The sequence below is a fragment of the Lepisosteus platostomus genome, chromosome 11, assembly GCF_059453375.1.
Source record: "Lepisosteus platostomus isolate fLepPlt1 chromosome 11, fLepPlt1.hap1, whole genome shotgun sequence".
Taxonomy (NCBI): Eukaryota; Metazoa; Chordata; class Actinopteri; order Semionotiformes; family Lepisosteidae; genus Lepisosteus; species Lepisosteus platostomus.
In genome coordinates this window covers 4,390,457-4,410,399 of record NC_142621.1, presented here as the reverse complement: position 1 = coordinate 4,410,399, position 19,943 = coordinate 4,390,457, and the positions used below count along the sequence as shown (strand labels likewise).

General features: G+C 40.8%; 1 protein-coding gene across 3 annotated transcripts; it reads right to left on the bottom strand.

Annotated features, from left to right (window-relative positions):
* Positions 1-468: 468 nt before the first annotated feature.
* erich3 (glutamate-rich 3) lies at positions 469-19,570 on the bottom strand. 3 transcript variants are annotated; one of them, XM_088597982.1, is made up of 16 exons: positions 19,328-19,570; positions 17,989-18,314; positions 15,854-15,947; positions 15,609-15,734; positions 15,176-15,247; positions 14,450-14,578; positions 12,308-12,469; positions 11,916-12,125; positions 11,281-11,458; positions 10,607-10,793; positions 10,085-10,350; positions 9,646-9,870; positions 8,945-9,478; positions 6,897-7,037; positions 3,742-6,693; positions 469-3,011 (listed from the first exon to the last, which is right to left on the bottom strand). In XM_088597982.1, exons 2-15 carry the CDS (start codon positions 18,015-18,017, stop codon positions 3,776-3,778), a joined length of 5,271 nt encoding a protein of 1,756 aa, XP_088454108.1. In that variant the 5' UTR covers positions 18,018-18,314; positions 19,328-19,570; the 3' UTR covers positions 469-3,011; positions 3,742-3,775. The 3 variants fall into 3 exon arrangements, with proteins under 3 accessions (XP_088454108.1, XP_088454110.1, XP_088454109.1); XM_088597984.1 differs by lacking the exon at positions 6,897-7,037; XM_088597983.1 differs by lacking the exon at positions 17,989-18,314.
* Between the last annotated feature and the right edge of the window lie 373 nt (positions 19,571-19,943).

Here is a 19,943-nt window from a genome sequence, read left to right as displayed (position 1 = left end):
CATGCTGCCAGTTTGTGCGTCTTCTTATTTGCAAACAGAAAACGGATTTTAAAAAATGCACGTACCTGAGTGAGAGTATACGTAGTTCATGTTCTTAGCTGAAATTGCTTTATTCATACGATATGAATTGGCATTTAAAACATTGTTTGATTCAATTAAAAATAATAATCAAAGGAAATATGTTTCTACAAAGTTTTGCTGTTATTTTTAGCTTGTCTGGGGAAAATGAGTCCAGGACACCAGTTTTAAATCACACTGTTGGTTTCATCACTGTATCCTTTCCTTGCATTAACTAATTTATTCACCCATAAGGAGTTTTGGCTTTGTTCTTCTTAGATGAAGCAGTTAAAGGTCTGAAGGCCTCATTAATAGTGATGATAGTTCAGAATTGCAAAACATTGCAGGCAGTGTACTTTTAAGAACTCTCTGAACATCAGTGAATAATAAAAAACAACAACACAAAAGCAATTTTATTTCAGGCTCTTTATTGAACACAAATATAATTAAAAATCATATAGTTTTTATGCAGTATACAGTTTATTCAAAAAACATTATCTCACAATTTCTGAAAAGCAATAGGATATAAATATGCTGAACACTTTCTGTACTTCCTGAGCAAGCTTGGTCAATATAAAGCACATTTTAAGCTGCAAAGCTTAGCTTGGTTTCTCGTGTGTTTTTTATTCTTGATAGTGCAAAAACAGCTGCACAAATCACAAAATTGTGAGCAAGCACTGTCAGACTAGGGCTACATAAAGTCTGAATTTGTGTTCTTCAAAATGAAAAGCTTCAACAATTGGTACAAAACTGTTGCTTCTTTGATATGCTACTAAAATATGTTAGTAATCTAAATTTGTAACACATTGGCAATTTGAAAAGTCAAAAACGAATAAAGTAATTTGTTCCTTACAAAGGAGGTTTTGCAGAAATCATTTTTTACAACTCCTTTTCAGTATCTTAACAGCTGTATGTAAAATGGTAGTGTTATGAAACATTGTCCCATTTCTAATCCCTGCGCATAAACTACTATGAAGAAAGAAATACACTCAAGGATTCACAATTCAAGGGAAAACATTTTCCAAATTCGGCATGCGTATTTCTTAAAATATTTGCTTAACGTGTGCTTGTGTAGTGTCGATATACATTTGTCATGTTGACATAGTTTGATCACTTATGACTTCAAAAGCTGAGCATGATTTTATTTAATATTTTTTCATATTCTGACGTACAACCTTTCTAATAATAAAAGCCACTGGTCTTTTGAGAGAAAAATATTTTCACTGTATCATATCCTTCTGTCTTCAGAGTAAAATCAGGCATACGCAAATACAAACATTTCTGTCTTCTCATTAGAGAAAAGTAAAGTGTCTAAATCAATGTATTGCACTGTGCTTTCTCATTTTTCATCTCTGGAGAGATGCACACAAAAAGTGCTTTTAAGTGCAAGCTTTGTTAAAGACTGGATTGGTGTGATCAAAGGAAAAACCTCTAATTTTTGCATTTTATGAATCCTGCATGATTGCGATGTGGCCACGACCAGTGGGTTTACTTCTTTCCCCTCAAATGGCGAGTCATTCATCGTCAGGGGTTTATTCTCCCTCGGAGGGTCAGTATGAATTATTTCTGTTCAATGAGCCAGGCTGTGCGGAGTATCCGCTTTCAAGAACCTGATGAAAGGTGAATTCCATAGCAGACGCTCTGAAGAGTGTGTACTTCACAGCCGATCACTAGAAAGACACCTAAGCAGGGGCAAAGTGTGACCAGCACCTATTACAGGAACTGCTAAAGGGAGAGAACATATTACCACAAACATCACTGTTATTGATTGAGCCACTAGGAAGCCACACTATCACAGAAGGACAGCTGGATTGTTCTTTCACCTTCTTTAGCGAATGTATGTCATTCATTTATGCCAAGCTAGTTTGCTGCTGGTGTCGGAGGACCAGTAGGAGGTGCTCCTGCCCCGGACCAGAATTGTCAAACCAGTACCCCAGTAAGGTGGCTGGGGGGGGGTACTGTGCTGTAGGCAGCACCATCTTTCCGTTGGGATCTACTGCCTGCCGAGTGAGATTGATGACTACTTGGTCACTAGAGTTCTTCCTTAATTCGTCTGATGAAGCCCTCCTTCACGTCTCTAGCTGTCCTGCTGCGCAGTGGGGCTGCTAGTGCATAGTGGCTGTTGTCCGTCACCCAGGGAGTTGCTTCATCTTGTACGTCCTGCAGTGTCTACACTGGAGGTGTTGGGGGGCTGGAAGAGTGGCAACATTGCAAGATCACAGGCACCCAGAAAGGCAAAGGGCCTCTTTTTCATGGCAGGTGAAGGACACCCCCACTTGCTCCAGCTCGAGGCACAAGGTCAGAGTTCGCTCATGCCATTTGACCTAGGCCCACTTGAACTGGCAGGCTCTAAGCTGCTGGCTTTATATAATGAGCAGCCAGGAGCCATTGCCAATGAAACATCTATCAGCTCAACACTGAAACCTGCAGTGGGAGTTAAGCTTCGCAGCCAGTATAAAGACTTCTACCTTAAATGGTGTTGCAGACATAAATACTGAAAAGCATTTTTACATTTAATTCGTTAAGGCTGATATCCCCATTTATATATATATAAAAATTATAGGCTTAAAATATTATTTTACCGAGTTTGAAATACTTTCTAAGATGGTTAAGTTATGGTCAAGGAGGTCTGTGATGTGTGACTGTTTTAATGGTGCACAGTCCTCAGTGAGCATCTTTTTTAAAGCAGTCTAAGTACAATACTCAAAGCTGGAGTTTTCTACAGCGCTTTTTGTGCTTACAGCATACTCCCTTTTCATGCAAAATGTCACACCTGTAGTGCCTAACCTCAAAGTACATTTGTTTGCAGTATTATGAGTTTTCAGGATTTGAAATGCCGTGGACATGGTGAGGCTGGTTGGAGAAGCGGGGACTGACGCACGGAAATATGCACATCAGGTGCCCAAGCCTTGCGATGCCTCTGCTTCAGAACCGAAACCACCTTCTTTGGGATCCTGAGAATTGAAAAAACAAATCACGACATTTTTTAGTTTTTTCATTTATATTCTTTAGAGACCTTTTTATTATTTTGTCTGTTTAATTGAAAGCAATCCATACAAAGTTCTATGCCTTTAAATGCAGAAAGAGTAAAGTATCCCGTCTGTCAATTACTTTCTTATTGAGCCTTGGGTGAATGCTGTCATGAACACATTCTATAAATACAGTAACAAGTGCTTTTGAGTATTAACATGAGTTCATAATCAGACAAAACAGTAACATTTGCATTCATTTGGTTTTGAATAGAATGTGCATGCTTTATAGATTATGTTTTAAATGTTAACTTTATGTCTCTCAATGTTGAGATAATAAATACATACAGTATCAGGATGTGAGGATAACTGCTATTCATGTTACTATAGTAGAATTTCAGATTAGACAAGTATTTGAAACTGTTACACTATGGTTCTAGTATTGTTGGTGAGGTACAGTTATAGCTTTGAAAAGTATATCTTCCAACATTAAAATATTATCTTACATTAATTTCATGCACAATGTCCTTTGACATATTACTCTTTCCCTTTTGGAAAAAAAAACAATTTACTATTTAAAGGATTGCTTTAGAGCAAGTGGTTTGAATTTTAAAAGTATGTTGGAGGATTTTGTCCTTATATTTAATGTGTATTTCACAACCCTCTTATTTGTATTCTCAGATGGAGATTTTCAACTAACCACAAGCCTATTTACCTGTGTGTCTATGGTGTGACGTTTCTGATTGTTCTTAAGCGGTGTGTGGATTTCTGTCACTTGCAGAGGCTGCCAATGAATTCACAGGAGGTTGTCCAGTCTCGGCATCCTGTAGTGAAAGTGGCTGCTCAGGAAGAAGTTGAGTTTCTCTTTCTTGTTCCATTCTGTCTGCTGCTTTTCTGTCACTGTCATCTTGGACAGCCACAGTCCCAAGATCTGGAGCTTCGGTTGTGTCCTCTTTGTTGTTCTGTGGTTCGGTGGGATTGCTGTCCTTCAGGTATTCTGGAGCAGTTTCTTCTGGTGTCTTCTGCTCCTCAGTCTTTTCTTTGGCAGGCTCAGCTTCCTCTGTAGCGTCTTCTTTGGCAGGAGAGCTCCCGATCACCAGCTCCTCAGTCACCGCTTCCAAATCAGGATCTCCTCGTGTTTTAGTCCACACCTGCTCTTCCTCGGCTACGCTTTCCACTTCAGCCTTGGATTCAGAGTCACTTCCAGGCTCCTTTACTGCGGTCTCATCCTCTGACTCAAAGCTTGCTTCTCCGGTCTCCACCTCAGACCTCGCAAGTGGAGGCGCTGACTTGGTCTCGGACTCTGCTTCTTCTGCTCCAGAAGCCTCAGCCTCTGGTGCCCGCTCCGTGATCTGCGAATGCAGGTCTTCCACCACCTTCGATCCGCCCTCCTCCTCTTCCCCTGCCTCCTCGTCGTGCTTGGGCTCCACTTCTTCTGCCTTGGCTGAAAAATCATCCTGTTCTGTTGCGTCTGTTGGCTCTGTGCTGCTTTGAAGCTGTGCTTGTTCTGTACACATTTCTGTTTCCACCTCTTCCGTTCTTGACTGAGTTCCCGAGTCTTGCTTTTCTGCGTCTTCGCTCTCTGGTTCAGGGTCAATCTTATCATCGTTTCCTTTCCTCTGATGCTCTGAATCATTGTCCGGGGCCTCAGACTCTCCAGTTTCATTTCCTACAAGATCCTTAACACCAGCCCCTGCCTCATCTTTGTTAGCTTCGTCCTCCTTTGCAGTGTTGTCTCTCTTGTCTTCGGGGCCTGTGAGGTTTTCAGCTTCTTTGTTTAAACTTTCCTCTTGTTCTAGCTCACTAGGCTCAGCTTGCACTTCTGCCTCATCAGCCATGCCCCCTCCCTCTCCTACCTCGGCCCCGGGCTCCTCTGTTTTTCCATCAGCCTCCAGCAAGTTCTCCTTGGCTTCACTTTCTTCTGCCTTAGCCTCTGCCTCATTCTGTTCTACACCATTTACCCCTCCTTCCGTAGCTTTATCTTCTGTCATATGTGCATCTGTGACCTCAGGCCTGGTCTCCCCTGTTTCTGGATGTTGTGTGTTAGTGCTCGACTCTGTTTCTCCTGCTACAGGCTCTGCTTCAGCGTCCTCTAACTTTACTGCCTCTCCAGTAGCTGTTTCCTCAGGTTCCTCTACCTCAGCTGTACTATCCACCTGTGTAATACTAGACTCCCCTGCTTTGATCTCTGGTGGCTCAATCTCAGGAGGTGCTTCTGATTCTGTGTTGATCTCTGACTGATCTTCTCTACTCTCGGTCACATCTTTTGCCTCGTTCTCACCTGCCTCTGCCTCCAGCCTTTCTGTTTTGATTTCAGAATCTTTTACTTCGCTTTCTGTAAGCTCTGCTGCAGCTTCAGTCTCCTCCTGCTTATCTGCAGTTTCCTGTACCTGAACGTCAGTTTCTGTTACATAACTTTCTTCTAATTCTGCTTGATCCTCAGCCTCTGTTTTAGTCTCAGTCTCTTCTTGCACAGCATCTGTCACACCTTGTTGTTGCTCTCCTTGCTTAACCTCAGTACCTTCTTCTATAATCTCATTCACCTTGTCTGTCTCTCCTACCCCAGCAATACTCTCTTTATCCTCATCCTTAGACTCCTCTGGCAAAGCTGTCACCTCCTCTGACATATCTGACTTCACATCTTCTCCCGCTTCCAGCGGTTTACATTCAGGGTCTTCTGCTTTTGACTCATTCAGCTCCTCCTCACAACCGGCCTCTGCCTCCTCTTCTGCAGCCTCACTCCCTGTGTTTACTTTGTCGTCTTCTCCTTCAGCCAGTGTTGCTTCTTTCTTACCCTCAGCTGCTTCTGCTCCTGGCTCCTCCTGGTCCTTACCTACCTCGCCCTGTTCCTGCTTGGCTCTGGCCTCTTCCTGTCCTGGGTCATCCTCTAATGCTTCTGTCTGGGCTTCAGCGTCTTCTGCTTGAGCCTCCTCGTCCTCTTCAGTCTCAGTGTCTCCCTCTGCAGGGCTATCGTCTACACCTTCAGCCATCATTACTGGCCCTTCTGCCTCAGTGTCTGACCATTCCTCTTCTGCCTCTGTCTCATTTGCTACACTGTTGGTTTCCATCTCTTCTTTTCCTACGGCATTGTTTTCTGCCTCAGCTTCGATCTCTATTGCTTTGGCTTGTATCTCATCTGCTGTCTGTTCCAAATTTGCTTCAGAGTCTTCCACCTCACCCTCAGTCTCTTCTTCCTCAGCAGTGTGCTCTGTTTCCAACTCGGTCTGTGCTGTAACAGTGCCTGTCTCAGGCATAGCGTTTTCAGCTTCAGCCTGTTCAATGTCTGTTGTAGTGTCTTCAGGTTTGTCATCTTTAGCTTCAGTTTCTTCATTGTCTGCTATGGCCTCAGCCTCTTTTACCTTGTCCTCCATCTCTTCGGCACCGTTTCCTCTGTCCCCTGCCCGTTCCTCAGCCTCTTTGATTTCAGATCCTAGTTCTTCTGTCTGAGCCTCGCCAGTTTCTAACTCAGTCTCTAAGTCTTTTCCCTCAGTCTCAGGCTCAGCATCCTCTGCTTTGGAATAAGGCTCCAGCACGTCTCTTGTCTCTGGCTTTTCCTCATGCTTAAAACCGGCCTCTTCCTCAGCTGTTTGCATAGGGTCTTCTTTTTCCTCTTGTATGCCTGCAGCCTGCTTCAGTGAAAAAGCAATGGCATCCTCTGCTTCAACACCTAGAACCAAGATTGGGAAGTCAGGAAAAGGAACAGTTCAGTTGCAACATGATTTCTGGGAAAAAGCCAACACTAAATCGGGTATGTATTATAACAAGATACACACCAGCTTTATAGATAGTAACTTTGTCAAGATCTGTGAATAGTAAAAATATGCCATTACTCAGGACCAAAACAAAGCCAATGGAAAGCAGTCACTGTACCACTGAAACCCTGATCCACAGTTTGTTCTGCAATGGAAGTGTCCTCCTCTTCATCGGTGCTGGAGTCGCTTGGTTCTGGCTCAGAACTGCAGCTTGCCTGGTTCATTATCGCTTCAGCCAGTTTCTTCTGAACTAACTTGGCTTTTTTTATTTAAAAAATGCACAGAAACAGAAAAGCAGACAAACAGACCATGAACTTTACCATAAACTTTACCATGAACTCGCATGTGTACCAGCTCCTATTGCACAGCATAAATGTACAGAAAAGGCACAGAATGTATCCGATTATGTGATTTAACGACTTCTGTATTTCTCACGTTTATTATATTAATATATAGTATCACAGTTAATGCACTGATTATTTATGTCTTACGTGCCATCATTAATAAAATAACAATGTGGGAAAAGAAAGTCATTTACTTGGAAGAGATTTATTAAAGGGCAAACTTACAATTTTCAAAAGTAGAGAAAAAAAATTCCACATATTTCACGTGCACTATAGGAAATTAAATTGGTTACATATAATGATCTATGAATATTTACAAATCAGAGGTGAATAATAATGTGTTCCATTTGGGTCCACATGACACAAATATATATATATATTTCCGTTCTGGAATCAGTCCAGTAAAGACCAACCGGGTACATTCCTGGATGAAAAGAAATATCTTACACTGACAGGTTAAAAGAACTGAACCCTTTTAGTCTCGAGCCAAGAAGACTATGTGAGAACCTGATTAAGGTATTCAGAATCCTGAAAGGCACTGACAAAGTCAACCTGGTGAACTTCTCCAGAATGAGCAGTGAAACGCAAACAATAAGCCACAAAGCAAAATAAAAACACAAAATGAGTGAGTGCATTCCAGAGAACCCGGCACTTCTTTACAAAGGTGTGGTGGGAGTCTGGAACAAGCTACAGTGACAGACAATGCTATTGCCTCTTCTAGGATTCCTGGATACAGTATATTAGCTACTTAAAACCTGTTTGCAGAGACTCTCATATTCATGTACTTTTTGTGAACAACAAACATCGGGGGTTTTCAGTCATAGGCAGACAATGCATGTCTCAGAAACAATAAAACAAAAATGAAAATCGAATGAGCTGAGGTTTGCACATTCAGAGGGAATGCGCCCACTGAACTGCTTGTCAAAAGTTGGATACATTTAAGTGAATCACCACTGGCAGACTACAGTTTTTTTTAAGTTATATGAAGACAATAAGCTCACAGGAAGATTAATCCAGACACCCACACATTTTTGTTTAAAGAAGCATTTCCTAAATCAAGTTGCTTTTAATTTCCAATTCGTTCTCAGGATCTTTGTCTTACTGATTCTGAAACAGTCCCCTGGACTGAGCCAGTCTTTACCCCTTAGGGTTTTATACACAAGAGACGCAAAACTTGAATTTTAATCATCCACAGCAATATTCTGAATCAATATAAAACAAAACTTTGGAATAGATACAATTTTTAAGTGTTTTCTGAATTACAGTCTTCTTTTGATTTTTAAGTACAGCACAGCAAACAACCAAAAAATAAGAAAACAAAACAAATGCACAGCACACAGCACAGTATTTTCAGTATTGCAAAATTATACTGTACCACTATTACTTGACTCAGTCTGCCAAATTTATGTCATGACATGAGAATGGAACGTCCAATAAATAAATCTAATCCAAAATCCAATCCATCACTCATAAGTCATATTAATTTTGTTAGTCAAATCAGAGGCCCAAACCAATATCTATAATTATATTCTGTGCCCTATTATAACAGACTGAAGGCTCAACCTGAAAATACTGACATCACAAAAAAAGTAAAAGCAAAACACAAAAACATCCAGGCTTTACATTAATGAAGAAGAAGCTAAGCTATTAACATGCTTAAATGAATTTTTTTTGTATTCTAATACATTGATATTCATTTTAAAAACATGCATGAAAAACCACAGGTGCAGATCAAACCCAATTACAGCACACAGAAGTATAAGAACTTAAAATCTGGAAACACGGACTTCAGGGCACAGCTCTGAAGAGCTGGGATACTCACCCCTACCCAACTCTATGTCACCACCAGGCCCTTCAGAGAGTTCTTCACTTAGTGCATCAGTCTTATTATCTTTGGTGGGAAGGCCAGCATTCTCTTCCTTCCCCTGTGTAAGACTGTCTTCTTCTGTCCTGCATGGCTCAGTGCTGTCCCTTTCGTTGTTTTCTTTCTTTTCCACCCCCTTCTTGGGACCTTCCTGATCTGCAGCGTCCTTGCTCCCCATCTCTTCCGATTTTGGGGTTTCTGCCCCAGCCTGGGTATTTCCTGCCTCCTCTGCTTCAATGACCTCCTCAGGAAGGTCCTGCTCTTTGTCACCACCAGCTAACTCTTCATCCAGCTGTGGCTGCTCCTCCAGCGCCTGGGCAGCCTCAGAATCAGCTCTGGGTTCAGAGCTTGATGTGAAATGGGAGGAATCCTTGATTTCTTCATCTTCCACTTCTTCTTTAACCTCCTCTTTCTCGCTCTCAGACTCCTCCTTGCTGCTGCTGGAGGAAAACAAAGCGCTTCTAGAGGAAACCGAGGATTGTTTTCTATTCTCTGCAAAGGAGAAGATGCATTTGTGAGAATGGGTGTTTTAGAGTGGGGTGTCCATAAATTCCTCCCATGCCAGCAATGTGAACAACATTCTCATTACAGCTCTTTGATTTAAAGCAACAAGCATTTGTTATTTTTCTGGGCCTTTGTGCCTTAAAATGTTCCCTCACCTGACTTCTCGTCCTCTTCAAACTCACTGTCAGTGTATCCTTCTTTCTCATCTCCGTCACTGTCCAGAAGATCCGTCTCTTTGTCCTCTGTCCTGCATGTGTTGGAATCCCTTTCGTCATCGGATCCTGAATGCGATTTCGCCACCACAACACTGGCCTCTGATTTCATCTCTTCTTTTTCTTCATCAGGCTTCTCATCATCTCCTTCAAAATCCTCCTCATAATCTACAGAAAGAGAAAATGACCATTTTCAATACCCTTTATTTTAAAAAGACAGGCCAATCATACACACAAAACATCCAATATTGTAAGTTTCAGAAATGCATCTGGGTTTTTAGTTGAGCTTTTAAAATATTATGTGTCTGATTAAAGAAAAAGAATGACAAAATTTATATCTGGGAAATGTGTAGCAAATTTAATGCAAATTTTTTTACCCTACCATCTGTGGGTTTTTCTTGTTTTTCTTCGTTCTCTTTGGGCATCTCCTCTTGAGTTTCTGTTTCCATGGGCTCATCGCCTTCAGCCTCCTCCTTAGAGGCCTCATCGGCTGATGTGTGTTCCTCCTTAATATGTTCTCCGTCATCCTCTCTATTCTCCTCCGTCATCTTGACTGACCCCTCAATGGAGCCCTCTTTCTCTGTGTCCTCCTTTATCCTTTTAAGAGGGGGAGTAGGTTTCTTATCTAAGCCCAAGGCAATGATGCATCTGAGGTCAAAGAGCAAGACCAGAGAATGAGATGCAATGCTCTGGTCATGCATATGCACCATCCCAGAACTACAGTGCAAACCACCTGTTCCTGTGAAGTACAGCTATAACTGAAGAAAGGAGCAATTATTTTGAAAATAATTCAGAGAGGGCTAACGTGAATATAATGCAGTAAGCCTTGTTCAGGAAAGATACTTTTCAGGCTGTCCATCTTTGATTGCAACCTGTTTTTATCACACTAATGCAAAGCTCTTACTTGTAGCACGGAGAAGCCCCATCAACACTGACAAAGCCAAAATGTCCATGTTTTCCACCCAGTCGGGATCCTTTCCGATGTTTAAATTCACAGCAGGAGCTCAGTCTGTCGACTTGCATCCCATTCAGGAAGAAGGTAAGACTGAATGGAAAACCACAGTGGCGCCTGGAGACAAACTGAAATGTTTCTGTAGGAGGTGAGGGAACCATTAGCCTCTCAGCACAGTACTTCAGTCTAATTAAACACATAAACTATCACATCTGCTCTTAGATTTTTCAGTACCTAACCCTGTCACCCTGGTGCCTGGAATGTCTGTGACGTCCCTTGAAGCTGTGGACTATCTGATGTTTTGTCTAAGCCAATACTCATTTTAAAAAGGTTAATGACTATTAGTTCTGCTTTCTGTAAGTAATGAGTATGTGTTACTGAAAAAGAAAACTGAATATGACTTACAAATGAGGTTTTTGCCACAAAAATAAATATCTCATATTAATGAGATAATTCATAATGTCTTATGAATTTAAAACAGTAGTTACAAAGGTTGAAAAAACAGAAGCCATTCTTATGCAGGACATACATAATATAGACGTTAGTGTCACATTTTAGTGTCTTGATAAACTTGCACATTCTTTAACATGGCTGACCAAACACAATCTGTTGACTAATCTACTGACCTCCTTCCAGAAGTTTTCCTTTGTAAACACAGAGATTTTCTCCACCACAGTGCTGCTGGAATACTTTCACCTCATCCCTTAAGTCCATGTTATCATGAGACAAATGAACAGTCTTTCCACAGTAGATCATAGTGATGGAAACATTGCTGTGCGCGGATGTCTTATGGACTTTGATGTCCTGCACATAAAAATGGACTGCATTGTAAACCAAATAAAATGTTGATTGTAATTCAACAGTGTGTAAAGTAATTGGAAAATGTACAGTATGTGAAAAAGAAGTAGTGTTCATGGGAGACTTCGACTTTGCTCACACAGACTAAGAAACACCTACAGCAACATCGGCACCACAAACAGAAATCTTAGACATGGTTAGTAGCAGTTTGTCTTTTAGGAAAAAGAAAACTTAGCAAAGACAGAGTGACACAAAAAGAGGTGAGTGAACCATTATGGAACTGTGATCACAATGTAGCGTGCTTTGAAGTATGTAGCGCAAACCACATAAAATATTTATATCGCTGCCCCCCCCAAAAAAAGATGCATTACTTTAAAAGCTGACCTCTGAAAAATGCTTTTATTAAAACCCAGAGCAGACAGAAAGGTATAATTGTATTAGACTTAATAACTTCTGCATTTACCTTTGTTGCTCCAAATACATTTGGGGCAGTAGTGGGCCGCAGTCTTCTGCCTCTTGTCGTCCCGTTAGGAGTTCCTTTAAAACTCCTCTCGTTTCTCTTTGTGGGGGGTGGGACTGGGGTGATATAATTATTAATGACTGGAAGACGGTAAGGGGATATGCCACTGTTAAGGTCTGTCAGGGTTAAATGTCTCCCGGTATCTCTGTCCAGCTGGAATATAATATGGTAAGAATCAATCATCTCAGGTTTAAAATAATTAAACCAGCTTTGTCTTCCAAAACAAGCCCAATAAATGCCGCTCTTTCACAAGGCGATCGCTGCCTGTGAACATGCTAATGTAAGACTAGGAACGCGCGACAGAAGGGCTCTTGTCAGCCGAGTCCTGGCCTCACCGTGTAGTGGAAGTGCTGCTCGTTGTCTTCGGAGAAGCTGCTGTGCTTGTAGGCGGGAGAGGGACGCCTGATTGAGGCCTGGGGGGTGTGGCTGTGCAGGGGCTGCAGTCGGACAGGCCTCTGCATCTTCCCCGGCGCCGTGTTGGGGCGCGATGAGTTCGGCTGCGAGGTGAGCAAGAGAACAGCACGGGGTGACTTTGCTGCTCATACACCCCCACCTCTCGCGATCTCGCAGCTAATGAAGCTCAGCGCAGACATGTGCAGGTCTTCACGCGCAGGTAGCAAGAAAACAAACTAGAAACACATCTTAAACACTAAAGCCACTTACGAAAAAGACTTAGGTGCTCATGTTGGCAGATCATTGACATTTTCTAGACAATGTGGGGAAGCAATTTAAAGGCAAACAAAATGTTAGGGTATATAGATAAAACCAAAGAATTTAAAACCGCAAGCCCCTCCCCCACCTTTTCCATATAGAAAGATGGAAAAGGTTTTGTTTCTCTGGAATCAGTCCACAGAAGAGCAACAAGATACATTTCAGGGCTTAAGGGAAATATCCTATGCTGACTGGATGAAGGAACTGAAAGTTCATCAGAGTAGACCTATTATAAAGTCCTTTCAAACGCACAGAAAAAGGTCAGCCCAGCAAACCTTTTCACGATGAACAGTGGAACATTAAAAAGAGCACAAGTGGGCCTATGTGGAAATGCATTTACAACCGAGAGGAGGAGGCACTTCTTCACAGAAAGACTTGTAGGAACAAGCTACCCAGGCACGTGGTTGAAGATACCCTGGTTTCATCCAGGAAAAGGCTGGAAGAGATCTTTGGTTCAGTTAGCTACTGACTGCCAAACAGGCCAGATGGACTGAATGGCCTAGTCTCGCTTGTAATCTTTCTTATGTTGATTTGAAATCCATAAGGTGCTGAAGAAAGACACAAAAACAAACAGTAGCAGTTCAAAACTCTCTCAAGAGGCTGCATCAGTCCTGTTGTTGCTTCATTTTTCAGATAAGAGTAGGATGTTGCCATGTACTTCAGGCTTTGTGGGCAAAAACATATTCCTACTTGTCTCCATTCAGATGCGTGTACACTTGTTTTACAACTCCTATCTCACTAACACTGCCTTGTGAAGGCATGCCTTAACACATTCTGGTTAGGTTTGTTAAGACAGGGAAAGGTTTATGAGAAAATAAAACATTTTACCGCTAAGACATCCTAGTAAAAAGAAAGAAAGATCAAATACAAGTATTTAGTACGTTTTTAAAAACTAAAAATCATGCATGGACAAACTGCACTGAATGCTTGAAAAACTATGTACCTGCTTTTAGCTAAATCTGCTTTTTTCCTTGTAAATACAATGATGGCAAAAGGCTCAGCAGACACTCAAGTGGAGCTTACATCCACACCTGTTCTGAAAGGATCATTTAAACAACCTAGCAACTATCTCCTTAAGTTTGCAAAAAATGCAAACAAACAATAATTCAGATCAGTTCAGTTACTGTTGACATATCCTTTCTGTTACAGTACTAAACAGTGTAAAATAACTGATAGTGAAACAATGTTGAGCAATGTAAGCACAGTGTAATCTCCATCAACACACTGCAAAACGCTCAAAGCAATTAAGGTATTACAGATAGATTACAGAATCATATTAGCTCTTCAGATTAAAGAGTGTGAATAATGTGTCAATTATGTTATTATAACAAGCTCTTGAGTTCTTGCCTCCTGCTGCTTTTGGAAAAAAGAAATAGTCAAAGTAAGAGCAGTCTTCCATTTGAAAGTCATTTTATTTTTTGGAGCACTGCAACACATACACAGTAGTTCAAACTGTGATGACTCCATAACAGAAGCTAGCTTGCGTACAAGTCAATTTCTCTGCTATTTGGAGTCATAATAATAATTAATAATAATAATAATTGCTTACACTTATATAGCGCTTTTTCTGGACACTCCACTCAAAGCGCTTTACAGGTAATGGGGACTCCCCTCCACCACCACCAATGTGCAGCATCCACCTGGATGATGCGACGGCAGCCATAGTGCGCCAGAACGCTCACCACACATCAGCTATCAGTGGGGAGGAGAGCAGAGTAATGAAGCCAATTCACAGAGTTAGATCACCCGTGCAGGAAATCACTTACAGATTCTGAGGACTCGGAGTGCTCTTTGTCTGGCCCAGAGTGCTGAGTGTGCCCGTTTCTGAGTCCTGTGGGAGGCCGTGGAGACAGGATAGGAACAATGTCTTCGTCATATCTCTTGGAGCGTTCCACCTGAAATGGAGAACGCCCTTAACTGCACTCTTCTTTCATTTATCCAAAATGAAGCACAGAGCTCAACCATTTTTGTAAAATAAGGCCTAATTTCAGGACAGCCATAACAGCATGAAAACCGTTGCAAATGCGAGGAGGCCATATGGCTCAGCTAGCCTTTTTGGTAGTTGGGAGTCATTGATCTGAGGGTCTCACCCAACAGTTTCTTGAAAGGGTATTGGCTTCAACAACATGGCTGGGTAGCTTGTTCCAGATTCCCACAGGATTGAGGATGTCAAAACCTTCACTTCGATATGTTAATTTAGGAGTTACTGTAAAACAACTACCACGCTTTGGTTCTGTAATATTAAATAGAAAAAAGCAAATAAGCACCTACTCTTCCAAAAATTCCTGTCTGGCGGACATTTGCTTTTAGAAACATTATAGAAGTGCCAGGAAGAACAGCTTCAGTGGAGATGTTATTTTTCCAGCCAAAAAATTAATACCTCTGCCTCTAATTTTTCTTACACTTTTTTTTTCCCGAATTTTTGGATTTATAAAATACAAAAGAAAACTGAAATACAAAAGAAATCTGAATTTTCTAAAAATAAAAATTACCTTAATTCTCTGTACACGTTCTTTCCGTGCAAAATCCTCCAGTTTCCTTTTGATGTCTATTTGATGGTGCCTCTGATTAACAGTAAAAATGGAATTTAATACACTCATAAACGGCAATGGAGATTACTGAACAGATCCGTATGGACAAATAACACGATTGACTTTCTAAACCTTGAGCTATAAAGTGCAGCCAAATGCCAAGATGCACCCAGCCTCTAACTCTTAGATGGGAACATTTTGATGCATTTGCTTTCTCAAATGAAAAATACATGTATTCAACACAATCTAAACAGAAAGAAAGCCAAAACTCAATTAAATAACCAAGAATGCTATGTGGTGCAGTATGTATTTTTAGGTTGAGTTATTTATTTAGAAACATCAACGCAATTTATAATGTGATTTGAAAGTAGATCCTAACATCTTTTCACTGTACCTCCATGTCCAGGACCTTGTGGAAGATGGCTTGGGCCAGGCATTCTCTCACAAATTTTTGGTGATCTTTCCGGATAAGGTTATGTCTGTACTCTTTGTCCGGCACAATTCTTCCATTTCGTGTGATCTAGTGCCATAAAGTTCAAAACATTTTATTTCATATAATAAACTACGTTCCTGGAGACCAATCTTGACTGAGACAGGAAAACGCACATCAGAGGATGTTTATCTATCATGCACACATACCAGCCCTGCTCTGTGAAGATGTCTTCTTATCCTGGTGTTGCTGAAGTAACCAGCGAGGTGTTTATCTGTGAGACTATTGTACGCAGCGATTGGTCTAGATATCAAATAACAAAAGACCAGAGATTAAGTCCTAGAAAGTTCTTACAGAAACACAAGACAAAGACACGGTTCTGAAAAGTACTTCATCTTCGTAAATATGTAAAAACATACAGTAGAAAAAATTGTATTGACATGAGTAAATCAATTAAGAACAGTAGACATTTTTTTACCTCACTCATGATACTTTTGCCAAGTACTGATTATTTTTAAAACCACCTTTTCAATGGACAGGTGAGTTGGAGTTACAATCAAGTTATAACATACAACTGGAAGTTTCTGCCAATAAACTTTAATTAAGATGTCACATTTATACCCTTTTGAAACTACTAGGACTGTGTTTCTACCTGATATGAAGCAACCCATTTCCATACAGTACCTTCCAAACAAAGGTAAAATATTTTACTAATCCGTTTCCATAATTGTGCATGTCAAAGATTAACCTGGTTCTGAAGCTTTTTCATGCTTACCAAATATAGGCCTCTTCCTTGCAAGGTTTGTCAGAAACAGTAAAAAACACCTGAGCATGTCTGTGCATGCTTATTGTAAGTATTCCAACCCCAAATCTAAGGGTACTTTTGACTCTAACCCTAAACCACAATCCTGGTTTCACACATTTACAATTAAATACATGAGAGCACAGATTCCTTTGCTTAAAAAACTGTCAATATTTATGATATTTCATCATCTTGCGTTTTGCAATGTTTAATGTGTGCTGAAAAGCAAACCACACAGACCAGCTCATTAGTCCCAAAAATTAATTTCTTCCTAATATGAAAAGTAATCTCTTACACATACAGTTTGTAAGTCTTAACGGATTACTTTCCCCAGCCAATGTTCAGTTCTGGCTGCCATTGAAACACTAACGTCTACAGCCTGGAAAGTGAGCTTGAATGGGCTGAAGAACATAATGCATCAGGGTAATCCACTCCATGTGAAAAAAGGCTCAATCTTAAACTGGCTTGTTCATCATTTTTTCCTTGGAATGCTTGTTGCAGCTACCTGTACACTGTCCTCCAAAAGTATTGGGGAAGCAAGATCTAAATAGCTTTTTTTTTTGTATGTGTGACCATTTACAACATGCGTTTCATTTCTGTATGTTTTCATGCATAATTTTGATCGTATTTGAACACAAACATACTTTCCAGGGACACACTGCTTTTTAAAGACCAAGTAATTTACAATAGATTTGCTGCAGCCAGTTTCAGTTCTTGCCTATACTTGGAGTGTTTTAACTTGTTTTTTTTCTATTAACTCCTTGGCTATATGTTCTGGGTCGTTATCATGTAGCAACATTGAATAAGTATATAAGCATACTCTTCAACATAAGCAGACAAATTATTTCTCTAGAACGTCAGAATTCATTTTTCTACTGAGATCATTATTTGCTCAATGAACAAAGATTTGTGAGCCAGTTCCAGAGGTGGTGACCGTATAACACATTTATCTGTCCCATTACTTCTGGGGGACAATTTACTGTATAACGGTGCTTGTGTTGTTGACCTGAGAAACCTCATCTGAATATATTCCTGGTGTCCTTTAGAACAACTTTAAGCTCTGCCACTGTCAAATACTGTAATCTTTTAGCATACGTTCATGGTGTGTGACCTTTCTCTGTGGGATACACAGAAACACAGTAAGAGCCATTGACAACTAAAAAATATTCCCTGTAAAGGAACAATGTTGCACTAGGTAGTTTTAAAATGTAATAGTTCTAAAGGTTTTTTTATATCAAACACAAAATACTCAGTGTTTGAATAATGAGTAGTAAAGCATCTAACTTCCATTCTGTAATTCACTTTATTTTGTGGTGTGCTGTTCATAACTTGACCTGATCTAAAGTGGTGTCTTTCTAAACATACACGTAAAACACTTTTTATATTCCCCCTCAAATGCGGTTGCTTTGCTTTGTGTTGTCTGCTGATTTTTAAAACTCCGCCAGAGAGAACTCTGTGGCTCATGTAAGTGTGAACCGGCCTGGAAACAACAGGGGAAAAACACAGATTAATACTTGCCCTTCCTTCCTCTTGATGCCTTACCCTGAGAAACCCTTGTTTTTTTTGCTCATCTTTTCAGCCTGCTGTTGAGGTTATTGTTCCAGGTTTTACGACTGCTGGTAGTGTAACTTGGCAACGAAAACACTGTGTATTTGCAGCTAGTCTACAATACAGGGCAGAGATCTTCGGTGAGTTATCGTTTCAGACTCCCTCCCTGAGCCCCGCAGTTGTAGTGCAGACAACAGGATCTCCAGAACAATTATGTCAAGTATACGATTACTGTATCAGATAACTTGTTCGGTATTGGTGAAGATGGAAAGGACATTTAACCCAGGTGCCCGGTGTGTTTTATATCTTCATTTCCCTTCCTGTGCACATCAAACAGGAACAAAACATTTCAAATTAAATTCACAAGAGAGATAGAGAGCAAAAGTACCACAAAGAACAAGGGTTCGGGGGGCTAAAAATAGTTAAACCATAACGTTACCAAGCAGATAATGGTTGATGCAAAAAAAAAACATGATTCTCAAAGGTTATGATTTTTAAAGCTGTTTTTCTCAATTATCTGTGATAGATAAAAAAAAAATGCATGAAGTATTTTATGTTTCACCTAAACAAGAAGGTGCTGGTCTAAAAACATACTGTATATTCAAGTCACTTGGTCTCATAGTTCCAAAATACAACCCTTAAGGGAAATCCTTTTAGGATTGGCTATACATTCCAAGTAACTTTATATGCTAAACTGTTTTCATTGAAGGCATTATAAATGATTGTTGGAGTCAGCCTGTCCTATTCACCTTAATACTTAAGCCTTCTTCACATAAAGTACTGAAATCACAAAACGTCGACACAGCATATGCGACACTTTGATATATAAGAAACAGTTTCCAAAGAGAACATCAGACCATCAAAACGACGAAACGAAAAGAGACGTTATTTCAAAACATTAATCCTATTTGCTCCATTACCTTCAAATCTGTGCTAATACTTATCTCGATACTTGTGCAAATTCTGAATAGAACAATCGGGTACTTATTACAATTCAGGGACCTTTTTTTTATCGTCTTGCATTGCAAAAGCTCGCAGTTAAATCAGGGCGCTTGCATGACAGAATTCCCTTAGCTGTGCATCAGGACACCCCAATTAACATGCCATGCAACCCCCGTCCTCTCCGGTGGTTACCAGCAAAAAAACGAAAGCTCATGCACGTTCATCCTCATCACCCATAAACCCAGAGACATCATATCAATGTTAATATGATAATCGACCTCACATATCTCATATTGAACTCATTTGAAAGCAATGACGGCAGCACACCATGTTTAACTGACTACGAGACGCCCCCACCAAACTATTGCAGAACTCAGTATTGCCATCTTACCCAGGGTTGAGGTGACTCATGATTTCGGCAGGTGGTTCCCTTTAATTCGTGGGAGCAGGAGAGGCGGTTCTGCCCCGCTTTCTAATTACAAGCCTTAAAATCGCCTGTAGCACATGCTCAAGTGAGCAGACCATATAATGGTCTCCCTAAAATACCTATCTTTCCTGATCTCCTCTCACGCCATCAGGCTCTCTCGTCTGCACTAACAGCTCGCATCCAAGCACTTTTTTCCCTTTTCAGAACTGATGACATCCCCCGTTGCTAAGGAAAACCACGTGACGATGCTTTCGAAGAGGCGGGACTGCGAGTGACCTACCCAATGGCATTCTCCCCTTTCAACATAAACCCCGCCTTCTCTACCACGCCGGCAGCCGATTGGATGTTTGCGGATGCCTCTCAACCTCCTGCCAGTGAGAACACTTTCACTTCGTTTTATCCTGGTGTGATTCAACGCTTCTCTGAAGTGATTGACGACAGATTGCAGCCACTTTTCCACGTCTCCTCATCAATCTGATCTCATACCAATGCGAAGGGTTTTATTTATAAAATGGTGATGCTGACAAATGCTTCTAAGTAGGCAAAACGTTTGGGAATTTCAAGTGTCGTTTCCAGGCTT